Raw genomic sequence first — 14,153 nt, 5'->3', positions numbered from 1 at the left:
TTATTATTATTATTATTATTATTATTATTATTATATAAATTATAGGAAGAGCAACAATTTGACTCGTGCCGGATGAGGCTTCTGTGTTTCTGCTCCACTTGCCTGTGTGGATGAAAGTGTGTTTCTTCATGTCGGACTTCTGGTGGAACCTCTTCCCGCAGTACTGACACGGGTATGGCCGGGTGTCGGTGTGGATGAGAAGGTGCGTCGACAGCGTGGACGACCTTTTGAAACTTTTACCGCATATTTTGCAGTCGAAGCTTCTCTCCTGAAACGAGATGCAGAGGCGGGTTTTTAACCCATGACTTCAAGTCAGCGCACTCCTTCCTGACAGGAAGACAGGTTGACAACAAGATGCAGACGCAGAAAAAAGGTGTGAACTGCAGGAACTGAATGTGTGAGGTCACCTGAGAGTGCACAGCTTTGTGTTGCTCCAGGCTCACTGCGTGCCCGAAGGTTTTGCCGCAAATTTCACACGCAAATGGCCTGGTGCCGATATGCGATCTGCGGACGTGAACCTCCAAACCGTGCGGAGTAGAAAACACCTGAAGAGGGGGAAACGAGAAGTTGTAGAAGTTTTGGAAATATATATAGAAATAGAAATATTTTTTGTTCAATAAGGAGGTCTCAGCTCAGAGCGATTTAGTGTCTTGCTCAAGGGTTAGGGTTGGGGTTTTCTTGAAGTCACATAGGATCATGCATGCTGCAGATCTTGTGGTGTTTTGTATATATTAGATGATTCACAGACTGTGTAGCCGAGACTGTGCATGCAGCTCCATCCTCACCTTACTGCACTTGACGCACTTGTAAGCTCCGTTAAGGATGAGACTGGAGCACAGCAGCTCAGACTGCGCCTTCACACTGTGGTTCTTGCCGCGCAGGCCTCCCTCAGGAAACAGCAGAGCTGCAGCGTGCCTCCTGTAGTCACTGTAAGTCTCCTCTCCCAGAACCCGCTCTGAGTACAGGGCTGAGTGGGCACTCTGCTCCCCGTAAAAGGCCATTGCTGCCGGGCCCCGGTCCACCTCCATGCTCGGGTGTAGATTCTGCTGCAGCAGGGGCCTCAGCCCGGGCCCCGGGTAGCTGCTCCAGGCGTAGGGCCGGAAGGGGACAGTGAAGGGCTGGGTGTCGTCCACCAGAGGAGACAGGGATTTCTCAGAATCAGCTGGAGAAGGGAACAGAGAGACCAGATGAAAATTTGATGTAAAGGAGGCGTTTACAGGGCCCCACAGGAGCCGATGTAAGTCAGTCATGCAATGTTCTTTCAGAGAACATCTCCCTGATGATGGAAACCAGGAATATCAGATGATACAGAGGAGCGTGCTCTATAGCTAAAATAAATCAATGAGCTTTAGAAAATTGTGTTAAAGTTATTTCAAGGCCCAACACACTTATATAGGCCTACACTTTTATATGTAACACGTGAACTCCTGTCATATGTAGGCTAAATGATTAAGTAGGTAAATTACTAGAACAATACACAAAATATGTAAACTCACTATATCTACCACAAAGGCCCCATATGTTCTTGTTATGTAACTTAACTGAAGTGATCACCTTAACATTTTAGTGTTATGGCTCCAAAATAGTGCAGAAAATTTCATACACAATGAAAAATAAACAATTATTCCTACACAAGAATTCGACTTGTATTGTTACCTCACATGTCTGTGGTTTTTGTAGCCTCATCAAGCTTTTACTGTTTCCCCTCTTGGCCTTTTATGTGTTTCTATATAGTACAAGATCATAAGTTGTGTGTGTGTGTGTGTGTGTGTGTGCGTGTGCTCGTGTGTGTACCCGGTGATGCAGAGGGGGACGGAGGCCTCCAGAAGTCCTCGTAGTCCGGGGATCGAGTGCACAGACTGTCGGTGCAGCTGAGCGGAGACTTTGGGGAGAAATCAGCAGCGTCAGCCAGGTGGGAGTCCGGGGAGAGGCCATACGTGTCCACCGTCAGGTCGCTCTCATCTGGGAGCTTATCTGACTCTGAGGACACACACAGGACAATCAACATCATCAAGTAAGGTCATCCTAATTAACTGCACAGGCGACTATTATACTTCTATTATCTCCTATGACATAAATGGTGGCACTTGCAGTACATTAAAGCCAGTGTAGGTGAATTGTCAAGATTTATTAGATGTGCAAAATTAGCTAAAGTTAAGACCAATATCACCTTATTTCTAGTAGTAACCTTTAATTTAACATGAAAGAAAAACAATGTTGATACAACAAAAACAAAACTTGCGACACTCTAACGTTTAAATGTATCTATCGAGGTGATTTTTTCGTCATCATAACATCGCAGAACCAACTGTGTCAACATCAGTAATTCAACTTACATTTTGTTTAATAAAATTATTTAATTTTTAAAGGGAAATTTTTTTTTTCGGGAAAAAAAAACACGATTTGGAGCCAATATTAATAATCTGAACGACTCTTTCCAGACCTTCAAACTACAAATCAGTTGTACTTTTGTGCACAGTTTCACTTTAATTTGCTCTCCTCCTGTCAGCGGTCCACGCACTCAAAGATAGTTTTTATTTAAAAAAAACATCGGGCCATTAGCTTTCATCAGATGGGATGAGAAAATGATTAATTTATTTCGTCGTTTTGCACATACCTGAGCAGATTTGCGTCAGTATAGAATCCAGCCTGCTGAAATCATCCTCTAAAGTCCGGGGCTTGTGGTAACTGTGCGCCTTCTTACTCTTCACCAAGAAGGATCGAGGCATCTCTGACCTGAGAGCAGAAACCACCGATAGTGACAATAATAATCCAGCGGCAGTGGATTCCTTCTGTGCTCGGTGCTGCTCGCTCTGAACCCTGCAGACACTTGGTCTCCTCTGGAGGGGAGATTTGGGTCCCAAGTGCTTTAAATAAGAGAGTTCAACCTGACGACGGAGCATGCGCGGACTGAGTCCAGTCCCGTTCCGTCCGCCAGGTGTTCCATGGACAGGTGTCTGTGCTGCGGCTCCCCCGCTCACCCGCTGCAAGTAAATACACCCGCCTGCAGTGTTTTAGTCAGCGTGCAGCCCGGGGTGGTTACAGGTGATAGGAAAATAGTCTGCAGCGGGGGCGACTTCTTGTCATGTCTCCCCAAAGCAGCGTCACTCATCTCAGGACTTGACTTGATAATTAAGGCCTATATGACGCGGTGGTGCGCCTTTGCTCTACTTTCAAGAAACAGCCGGGGAATTATCAGCTCTTCATTTTATTTCTTTGTTTCAAAATAGAAATCAGACAATAAGTCTGAATCTAAGTAACTTTATTTTTTTTTTTTTTTGCTGTGTTTATCCTACCGCCTGGAGCTGCCAGGCTGCAGTTCGTGTCACACGTCGGAGGAGATACACGGTTTATCAGCGCTTTACTCAATCTTTGGAGGGGGACAGAGGGAGAGGAAACGCAGGGGGGCACCCCAGGGTGTCTTGTTGAACCTGCATGTAGCACCTAGTGGTAAAATATAAGAGGTGGGGGAAACTCTGACCCAACTGTGTCCTCGCTTAATATTGAGTCACTTATAGACACAATTGCAACAACGCTATAATGTTGCCTAAAAGAATATGAGAGAAGGGCATTGGCAATAATTCAGTAGCCTATAAATCTAAACATAAAACGCATATGAAGGACACTTTGCTCCACGCAGGACAGAGTTTGGCGCAGCTTTGTTCCGGTCCGCTGGTCAGTTGATATCAAGGACTGTTATTATGTGACAGACACTCGCCGTACTCGCGCCTGCGGTGACAGTTTCACGTTACCCTGGGCATTATGCTGAAAAGGAAGAAGCCCTATAATAGAGACAGTTTGTTTTCTGTTCGCTCAGGACGCAGATTACAGCGGCTGTTGAGCGTCATTACGCACGGAACAATAGAGGAGAGGAGAGAGCTGCGCGTCCTGCGTGGTGCCTTTTATCCACCACAGGTGCGATACATTAAATTAATCCTGTAACTTTTATAGTGATGGAGTGGATGCACTTTGATGATCAATAATCAATATCAATAAAATTTATTAAATTGAATCATCTATTATTATATGTGGAGTTTTACCACATACAGAGCTGCGTTAAACTGACACACCCGGTGACTAACATTTTCTACTCATCAGTAAATCAGCTCAATTCAAATCCTGTACAAAGGTCTCCCGAAACACAAACTGAGAACTCCCATGGAATAATAGATTGTTTCAAACAGCTTTAGCATGAACACAATATTATATCCCACCTCTGTACTTCTACACTGGATGAATTAACGGCACAGGTTGGCCACAGGCGGAACAGCCTATCAGTGAATGAAGGACAGGAAATCAAAGCTCCACATGCCCCGGCTCGATTAGACTCATCACGGCCGCGGCATCCGGACACCGTGCTGGTGAAGATATGAGGCCAGAACCGATAAAAACAGAAAGATAGGCCGACAGAGGAGTTTCACAACGCCGCTCAACAACGGTGTCATCCTTCCATGATAGTAAATAGTTGAATACAACAGGCCTAATGTCCAAACAATAATAGGCTACTACTATAGCTTAATAATAATATTAAAAGTTTTCATCAGTACCCGTTTATTGCAGAAGCCAGTTTGTCTGAAGGCAGAAGATTTTAGTTCCCTCCGCTCGTTTTAACGCTGAATATATTAAATCAATTTCCTTATAACTTCCGCATAATTTAAATCCGACTCTGATGAAATTCAGATTTTAAGAAGGGCATCTATATGTGAAAACACTAAATGAGTCATCTCCTCCCACATGGCACCACAGTCTTTGATTTTAATGCCTCTTGTTATGGTGAACATGTCTGGACGCGCCTAAAAACATTTATAAATAAGTAAATTGTAGGCTATTTAATAAATTTGTTTATATTTAAAAAGCTGAAATTTAGCTCTTGTTAACTGTGAATCCAGACTTGCGATGCAAGATGGTTGAAACGATCTAAATCGTATTTTTGTGGCAACATAATCACGCGCAGGAAAAAGCACATGAACTGAAGTTTTACAACCAGCTTGTCAGAATTTGAATAAATTGTCACAGACTTTCACTGCGCCGTGAGCAGCACCCGCGAGCATAATCAATCACTGCAATATAAAATATAACATCACACTGAGATCACTGGCCATCACAACCACACTCTCCTTAAAGATCAATAATTAAAACAAAAAAACACATTCATAATCATCTGGTAATTATACAAACCTTGTTAATCTTTGAGTGGCTGATGAGGACGCTTTTAAAATGTGGTTTTCTGCATGAAATGATTAGTAGTTGAGGCTCAGCTCTGAAAACCGCGAGAAATCACTTCCTGAAACAGTCAATCTAAGCAGAAATCTTCACAGAGGAAGGCAGAGCTAAGCCTGAAGTCTGTGAGAGGAGGTTAGAGATCTGCCACCATCAAGACACACACACCAGGCCAGGAGTTTATCAAACATTTTATTATGAACTCATCGCACGCACGCATGCGCGCGCACACACGCACACGCACACACACACACACACACACACACACATACAAATACAACAGTCTCTTTTAGTCTCCAGAGTGTGCTGACTGCTCCATAGTGTTGCCATGTGTGTTTTTACTGCACTGCAGACTTGAAAAGTGCCACGAAGTGTTCCTCTCCCGTCAAATGACACAGGGGTCTTGTTCATCAAAGGGACATAGTAATTACCAAGTCAAAGTCACAATCTTTTCTGTTTCCTGGAACTGACTGTCTTTCACTGAATACAGGAGTTAGTGTTCAGTATGGACATTCAGAAAAATTCACTCTTACACATCTAGGTCCTTGCACATGAAATGGAGTGGCTCTAGCCTGTGCATGAGCACCATACAGAACTTAGTGCTTACTTTGGTGCCACCCCCGATTCTTCTCCAGATGTTATAAAGTGTATAAACGTAATGCTGTCTTATCTCCCATCTCCAGCTCCCTAAGACTGTCAATTTGTGATGCACAAAAACATATGATAGACATTACTCATGTTTGACTCATCGGCCTATGTACTGCTCTGCACAGCTCATTGTGAAAGTGAAGTCTGGATGCTTTCAGAGAAGTCTGAGCAACAAATCTGTCCTCTTCTGTCTGCACTCATTATTCATGTTAGATGATGTCTTCTAAGGAGGAAAGATCTTTTTCTCTTAACAGGAATTCAACTCACTCATCTCAAAAACCAGATTTGTCATTTGTGTTACCATAATAAACTAAACTATATGTCCCTTTTTTCTGTATTGTACAATATATTCTAACCGTCAGATATGCAAGAGATACATATGTTCAAGTTCAAAAGGAGTTGAGAAAAAAACAAAACAAATAAGCAAACAAACTTAATACACATTTACATATCTACAAGTATTCAGATGTCACAACGAGCTTGTGATACACCAGCCCAGGTGAAAGGCATGCGGCATGTGCTAAGGCCTAAAGGTCATCATTACCTCAATCAACGCTGGCTGATACAAGTGGCTTTGATACCAGGCTCTGACCAAGCTCATCAACACCATACATATATATTTATATATACACACACAGCACTCATACAATTCTGCCTCTGCATGACGGACACTTAGTAGTAACGGCATCAATACGCTGTTGATGTTCATTTATAAAATGCTTTAAAAATATAAAAATACATTGGATGAAGTGTGTAGTAGAGCATAAAATGTTTTATTGCACAGTCTCTTTCTCTGTGGTGTACCGACAGGGGGGGCGGAGTGACAGACAGACTGCCCCTCCTCCCTCAACCCCTCCCCTCCTCTTTCTCCTCCTCCGGTCTCTGTGGTCCAGTAGAGTTTAATACGTTCCATATAATTTAACTCTTTGCTCAGGTCCAGACTGATGATTTGCCAGCTGTCAGGTGTTTGCTGCCCTCAAGAAGATAACAAAAACTACAAATAGGAGGTAAACGAAACAGGAAAAAAAACTAAATGTGTGATTCTCGTGATATGAAATGTTGATGTATATCCTCTCTGAAACTCAGAACTCCACATCCAGACTTCTCCTCTGAAATGGTTGCTGGAAACACCCCCTCTTCGTCAGTGAGTGTTGACAGCCTGTGTCCCGACTCTGGCAGGCAGCTCCTGCTTGTCACACAGTGGTGGACTTGCTCTGAGGGACAGAGAGCCGCAGGGCCTCCCCGTCGTCCTCCTCGCTTTCGCTGTCCCCGAGGTTGGGGTGCAGTCTGATACGGCCGCTGCTGCTGCTCTGCTGGGTGTCCTTGAGGCTGGGGTCCTTGACTCCATCTTCATCTGAAGACTGGTAAGACTCATCATCCCCCGCATAGTGATTGACGATGTGGATCCCATCAAAAGTGGGCTGGCTGGCCAAGCCCCTCTGCCCTTTTAAGCAGCAAATCTGTGAGAGGAAGCACGATGAGTATTAGGAGCAATGCAAAGACTGTTTGTTATCTTGCATGCAAAATGAGCAAAAGACAGATGTGTAACTTCTGAGGGAGAAAACAAAGACAGGAGCAAACTATTTAAAACTATTTGGCAGTCAGTGATATTCTACTCATATCACCGGCACAAACAGAAACGGATGTCTTTAACAAATCTGACATGCAGGCAGCAATTCAACCAAACACCCCAAGGAAATAATGTGATAAAGTATGAACTGTGGCCCAACTCCATACTACACATCAGCAGGATACAGTATATACTATATTATCATATTTACAGTATAACAAAAACAATGCAAGTTAAAAACTAAATGGTTTTGCAAAGATTTAATGCTTTATATTTTGTTTGCTGAGATATTTCTGTTAGTTCAAATTAGTTTGAACTGTTTCGAGCTGTACATCACACGGTGGGACGACAGAGTCAATGAACTGTTTCCTGTCCACACTGAGGTCTCTGGTGAGTGTCCTTTATTTTGTCACATTTCCAGTGAGAATGAACTGAAAACTTTCTCACAATTAGTATGTAGTATGGATTTGGGACAAAGCTGTTTTCTTTAAGGGTGTGGTCCTGAATGTGTCCCACAGCAAGGGGCTGTTGTCTGCTGTTCATCAGAGGTGGGAAGTTAACCTGACGCCAGATCAACCAGCTAGTCTTCATTCACTACGTCTTTTTTTTTTTTCTTGTAAAACCAAAACTCTTTGGATAGAGCATGAAGCTCATCTTTATGTGGCGTGTCCAGGTTTTCAAGTACATCGTCTACTTTGCATCTTTCTGGTGAAGTGAGCTGGACTTGTTTTCTGCCCTTTGTGACTGGTGGTGGAAAAGACATTTTGCATCTACAGTTGAGCTGCAGTTGTTTTCCTCCATTAGCCGCAAGGGGGGGAAATGAGATAATTCTAGCCACACTCAGAAACAAACTTTCATACATGTCAGGTTATCTTCCCCACGTCTGATTTCTCTTCCCTTTTCTACGGGAGCATCCAGGACCGCCTCCCTTGCTATGAATTAAGCAGACCCAGATGGGGGTTACAGTTGGGGCCACACAGCCAATGAGATGAAGGTCAACACAAGGTCAGGTTTCAACCACTGAAGGTTACAAGGCACATCTGTGCCAACTCACCTGGGACGGCCTGCCATTCAGCAGACAGACATGAAGGAAGAGACGCATTCAGAGGCCAGTTCAGAGAACAGTACACAATGCACAAAAAAATAAAAATAAGCCCTTGTTTACCTGCACCTGTCTATATATGGAAGTCTACCTTCCTGTTGTTGTCATGCAAAAAGGAAATTGTGATCTAATCAACATCTGACTGGCAACAGCAAAAAGTTCCAGCTATATGATGCAAGTTTTAATGCAGACTGTGATGGAGGATGATGGTGGGATGTGGTATTGAGCCATTTTCAGTTTTGCTCAGTGTAGCCACATGAGCTCGCGTGATTCATAGCAGGCCACTCTTAACCTAAGATGACCACCATGAAAAACCAAGTGAGAGAGGAAATGACTGTGTGACTGCACTGCCTTCATATAGAGACAGAAGAAGTTCATGCATGCAGCTAAATTTAACCACAGTTCACAGCCTGTTTTCAGTAAAGATATGCTATTGTTCCTGTACATAACTGATCTGCAGGAAGTAAGCAAGAACCTACTAATAATATTAATATTTTCTCTTGAAACTAGTAGAGTAACTACTTATCTATTTGGTCACTGACAAGTAAGTAACGACCATTTCCACTACCTCTATACTTATTTATTCATTTATCCTTTTCAGGTGTGGTCCCTGGCAGCAGTTGATTCAGGGAACTCTGGGTCTCCCTATTCCTCCTTCCAACCAAAACCACAACAGAATTCAACTGCCAAACCCATAATAAAGCGGCCCCCTCCTTAGGGTCTTAGGCAGTTTATGACAGGATGGATCAGCTCCCTTCTGTCATGGTTTGGAGTTGATCCAAATCTCGATAACAGTCCCAACAACCAAAAAAAAAAAAGACAGAACTGGAAATGTGTAGCATAAGGTATAAAAAAAAAAGTCATAGTATAGTAAGTCATAAAAACATATGTTATAGTGTACTAATAGGTAACAGTATAGTAAGTCATAAAAAGGTCATGGTATAGTAAGGCATACTATACTATGACTTTTTTATGATTTTTTTATGACTTACTATACTATGACTTTTTTTGTCACTTTTTATGACTTACTATACTATGACTTTTCATTACTTTTTATGCCTAAGTAAGGCATAGAAAGTAATAAAAACGTTATAGTATACTATATAAGCTATATACATTATAGTGCTAATAGGTAATAGTATAGTAAGGTATAACAACATCATAGTATAGTAAGGCTTACTATACTATGACATATTTTTTAACGGAATAAAAAGCCATAAAAACATGCCTCCGCCGTGTCGCCCCATAAATAAATCACAGTATAGTCAAAAGAAAGTCATAGTATAGTAGCATTACTATATATTTCTATATACCAACATATATCGCTATATATATATATAAATTAATCACATCTTACTTAAAATCAAATTTTCAGTTATAATCTTTAAGCTTTAAATGTAGGTACACCTTATTATCTGTCTTGGCTTTACTCTGTGATGAGCTTGGTTTAAAAACATTTGTAGGGTATTCACACGAGGTGTGCTCCACACAGGAAATCTCTGGGTGTAGTTAACACTTCTAATTTGTTAGCTTCAAAGTAAAACCATATCTGAGGGAATGTTTTGAAACCTTTCAAAAGCTAGATGAAAAGAAACAGCGACAACTAAACTTGAGTCTTTACAAGGAAAAAAAAAACAAAAAACGGTTGAAACATAAGCTAGCATGATTAGCATTGGACCTGATGCTCCTCACCTCATGTTTTAGTTCTGCTATCTGGTCTTTGAGGTCACGGATGTACTGGCTCGAGTCTGTGTGGTTCAGCTGGCCTTGGACCTTTCCTTCTTCTTTCTGTTAATAGAGGAGATGAGTTTATTTTTTAAAAACTCCAGCACTGAGTGATGCAGGAGGCTTTCCTACAGAGGACATTGACAAAACATTCTAGCTTAGACTTGTGTGGTTAAACCCAGGACTAAATGGAAAATGCAGCATACATTTAAAATACCTAGAGTCTGGAAATTTCAATGACGTCTTAATGAATACCCACTGATATTCATTGTTGTGAGCTACTGCACATTCAGTAGAAAAAGCATCGGACGCTGGAGCCCCATTTCTAAAAAAGCAGCATGACGAAGTCCCCTGCATGTATGGTGGGCGAGTAAAGTGACAGATGTCAGAGGAAACACAAGACAGTGTCATTTGTGCTTGATTTCCTCCTGGGGCCCTGGGGATGAAAGCTGCTTGTTAGCTTTAACAGTTAAACAGCCCATGTGATGTTTACCTTTATCAGCGAAGACATCTGCATGCATTGGGGACAAACACAAACTCTCTTTCAAACCTCAATCACACCACCTGAACTCGCCAGTTATTACTGTGAGACCAGTGACGGGTGCACAGAGGAGTTCAAGCTACAGGCTGCAGCACAGAAACACCGAGACAAAAAAAGAAAGACGGTACACAGCAGGGCTTGGGTGTTGAGGTAGGGATGTGGACTGAGGCTTCACCTCAAAATACAGACAGGTTTTTTGATTCCTGTGGTGAGATGGAGTTGGGTTTGGTGGGTCCCACTAGGGCTTTTTTTTTTCACAAGGAGACACAAACAAGTGAGATTAATACAAGAATCTGTTGTTTTTGAGGTTTCCTCGCTCCAAAACACTGCAACGATAAGGGGCAGGCAGTTAATAAGACTTCCTCATGTTCAGCTGTGTGAATAACCAGGTGTCAGACTGTAGACAAATGTGAAACGTGTCTCTCTCTCTCTCTCTCTCTCTCTTACTCACTCACTCACACGTGCACACACACACACACGTTCATGCAGCCTCAAAGACTATGTATAATGACATGGTAGAAAAGTTACATTTGTTTAATGCATCGACAGCAGTGAACCAAGCGTTTCTTTGATGTCAACAAACATCATCACATCTTGAATGAGTGAGAAAAGGGAAGAAAAAAAAAAAAAAAAAATCACAGCTCATAAAAGAAGTTTCCATGAACTGCACTAGAATTTCATTTGACAGTATCAGCACAAAGTGTTTTTACACTGTGTCTCCATTGTTGTGGCGATGATGTGTGCTTTATTCTGTATCTGCAAAGACCTTTGTAAAGGATGTGTGAAAATTCACAGCTGTAGTGTGAAATGATGATTTATGTTGTTATCTTTGTTGTATGATTAAACTTTCCTTTATCCTTTAGCTGCTTCTCAGTAAAGAGCAGATATGATTTCTAAAAAAAAAAAAAAAATCTAAAATTGTGTCATGTTAACATTTTAAGCTTTACCACAGATGTGTGTCACTAGAATTTCTTTTTTATTTTTACGTGTAAGACTGATGAAACATATTTCCCACAACAACATGACAAATACAGAGTAAACATGACAATGTCCCTTATAAGCTAAAACATTTAGTATAAATCTCTGAGTATGTAATAGAAACCTCAAAATAAACCATGCATGTCACCTTTGGTAGAGTCTCTGCTTCAAGATGTGAAACCACTTCCTATCAACCCAGAGACAGTGGCGCTGTGGCATTAAGCAGAGGCCAGGACTGTGGTAGTGAAAGAATCCTACATAAACCTTTCTAGACATCTCAGTTTCACTGACAACGTTTTCCATCATCATTCAGTGTTTGTTATCATCAATTTGTATCTGTTCACTGAACCTCTGAAACATTACCCGTGTAGTCATGAAGGATGATAAGATACATATGACTACCACTTCATCCATTATTCAGGTATTCAGGCTCAGACAAATCTTAATCTCGATTAATCTGTGTGATCTCTGTGACCTCTGACCTTTCGCCTTAAAACCGAGCTGCAAATCATCCAGCATCAATATGCGTCAACTTCCGAGGAGGAAGCAAAGAAACTGATTTTTTTTCTCCCTTTTTTGAAACTGAAGCAAAATGTTCACCCACAACGACAACTTATAGAGAAAGAATCGTGATTTTTGGTCAGACAGAGGTTTGATTTAATACCGTGCTCCTGACAAAATAGATAAACAATCATACCAAGTAAAGTGGAGTGCTTTTTAATGACACACCCAGCTGTGTTCATTACACAGATTCTAAAGAGTACGAGGGCGGTAGTGGTAAAGTTTTGGTGTTGCATGTTATTGCTCTATCACTTAGTAACAAAACCTCAGACCACACTGTGTGATTGTGTATGCCTGTGAAAGGGAAGAGGGGGAGGTTTTGTTGTAGGTGTCATACTTATAAATAGTCTGGGCCTTCATCTTAAACCATTTGAAACACCTTACACTCAGGATTGCATTTACAAAGGTGAGGGCCTGCTCCGCTGGGTCAAAGTCACAACTGTTTCCAACAAAGCGGTCTGTAGCTCAAAGCCACCCACGTGACCACGTTTCTGGTTTGACTGTCAAAGCAGCTGATATTTACGCTGAATCAGTGACACTTAACTTAAGGTTTGCCCCTGAGTTTAGCATTTAACATTCAGAGGTCACAGAGATCAGACATATATATATATATATATATGCTCCTATATATATAGCTCCCAATGCACTTGCTTGGTGAGCAGCTCCAACTAAAAACTGTTCAACTTCAGCCGATCAACTCTCTACATCAGCACAGCGTTTTCTCTGCCATCCAATCAGAGTGCATGGACGACGCTGAGGAGCTGAAACATTAGAATTTGCAGTACTCAACAAAACTGAGTACACGACTGTGCAATATCATTAAAATGTTAAATAATTCAAAACTATGATCTTGCACCGATTGTATTATTTTTAATTTGAAGTGTTGGGTATTTTATCTTATATATAATTAAAAATAAATATGCATAACAGACATGCATAGACTACATTAAAAGTAATTAAACCTGTGATTTAAAGCTTAATTGCATGAACAAAATGATAAAATAACGTGAACACAACAGCTTCCTCAGTCTTAGCCTGGGCTGTGTCTAATGCCCCATGGCTGCACATGGTGAGGACCTAGGAAGGAACTGGACTGTGAGACTTCATAAAGATGGGAGAGGGGACAAGAGCATCAGCAGTCTCCTGAACATGGGTTCAGTTGCAGCAGTTGTTAGGAGGTTTAGGAAGAGCCATACTACACTACCAATAACAGATAGCACAGTGGCTGTCCTTGATAAATTATCCCACGCATGATTCGAGCTATGAAAAAAGAAAAAAGTAAAAACTGTGACCTGGCCAAGTATGTCCCTGACTTGAACCCAAGAGAACATCTCTATACATTCATACATTCTTTTCCACTGGTCGGTGCTGATGATCAATAAGCTTAATGACTTTGCAACAATTTTGGAAACTTTGGAAAATTTCAAAGTATTAATAATTTATGAGAACATATGTGGGCTCAGTAGCAAGTCAGACCGGGGCAGAGAGTCATTTGTGATGAAACAAAAATGTCTCTTGACTCATCCAAAAACATGAATTTATCCCACTTGCTGAGAACTGCTCACAACACTGGAATAATTTCAAGAAAAGGTAACGACACTATTTCTGACAACATACAGTATTAATAGACCTGAAAACACAGCATTAAACATTAATATCTCACATCCAGCTTGTGTGAAGTCCCCAGTTTACAACCAACAAACCAATTACCAGGAACAGAGGCAACAGAGTCTTCGAAATACACAGGATGTACGTAAAAGCTAATCTCGATTTCAACATAGAAACAAGCAATTTTAAGTGTTAAAGAT

At 41.5% G+C, this 14,153-nt stretch overlaps 2 protein-coding genes across 6 annotated transcripts in view; both read right to left on the bottom strand.

Moving 5' to 3' along the window:
• gfi1ab (growth factor independent 1A transcription repressor b) overlaps window positions 1–5,285 on the bottom strand; it is a 6,217-nt gene extending 932 nt beyond the window's left edge. The window contains exons 1-6 of one of the 2 annotated variants that reach the window (XM_087176697.1): window positions 5,179–5,285; window positions 2,618–2,736; window positions 1,795–1,980; window positions 786–1,162; window positions 408–545; window positions 103–268 (exon numbers count right to left, since the gene is read on the bottom strand). In XM_087176697.1, coding sequence (XP_087032823.1) covers window positions 103–268; window positions 408–545; window positions 786–1,162; window positions 1,795–1,980; window positions 2,618–2,729 — 979 coding nt within the window. In that variant the 5' untranslated portion in view covers window positions 2,730–2,736; window positions 5,179–5,285. Of the gene's footprint in view, window positions 1–102; window positions 269–407; window positions 546–785; window positions 1,163–1,794; window positions 1,981–2,617; window positions 5,036–5,178 lie in introns of those variants that run through there. The other variant, XM_023416511.2, reaches the window with a different exon arrangement.
• A 111-nt stretch (window positions 5,286–5,396) lies between these two features.
• Window positions 5,397–14,153, bottom strand: part of evi5b (ecotropic viral integration site 5b) — a 34,569-nt gene continuing 25,812 nt past the window's right edge. For all 4 annotated transcript variants that reach the window (XM_023416499.2, XM_023416500.2, XM_023416501.2 and 1 more), the window contains 2 exons: window positions 10,233–10,328; window positions 5,397–7,328 (listed from right to left, as the gene is read on the bottom strand). In XM_023416499.2, coding sequence (XP_023272267.1) covers window positions 7,062–7,328; window positions 10,233–10,328 — 363 coding nt within the window. In that variant the 3' untranslated portion in view covers window positions 5,397–7,061. The remainder of the gene's footprint in view (window positions 7,329–10,232; window positions 10,329–14,153) is intronic.

This window comes from Seriola lalandi, unplaced genomic scaffold, assembly GCF_002814215.2.
Source record: "Seriola lalandi dorsalis isolate HSWRI2012SDOR001 ecotype SW California unplaced genomic scaffold, Sedor1 jcf7180002054566, whole genome shotgun sequence".
Taxonomy (NCBI): domain Eukaryota; kingdom Metazoa; phylum Chordata; class Actinopteri; order Carangiformes; family Carangidae; genus Seriola; species Seriola lalandi.
The sequence above is the reverse complement of the archived record's forward strand: the minus strand, read 5'-3'. Positions and strand labels throughout refer to the sequence as shown.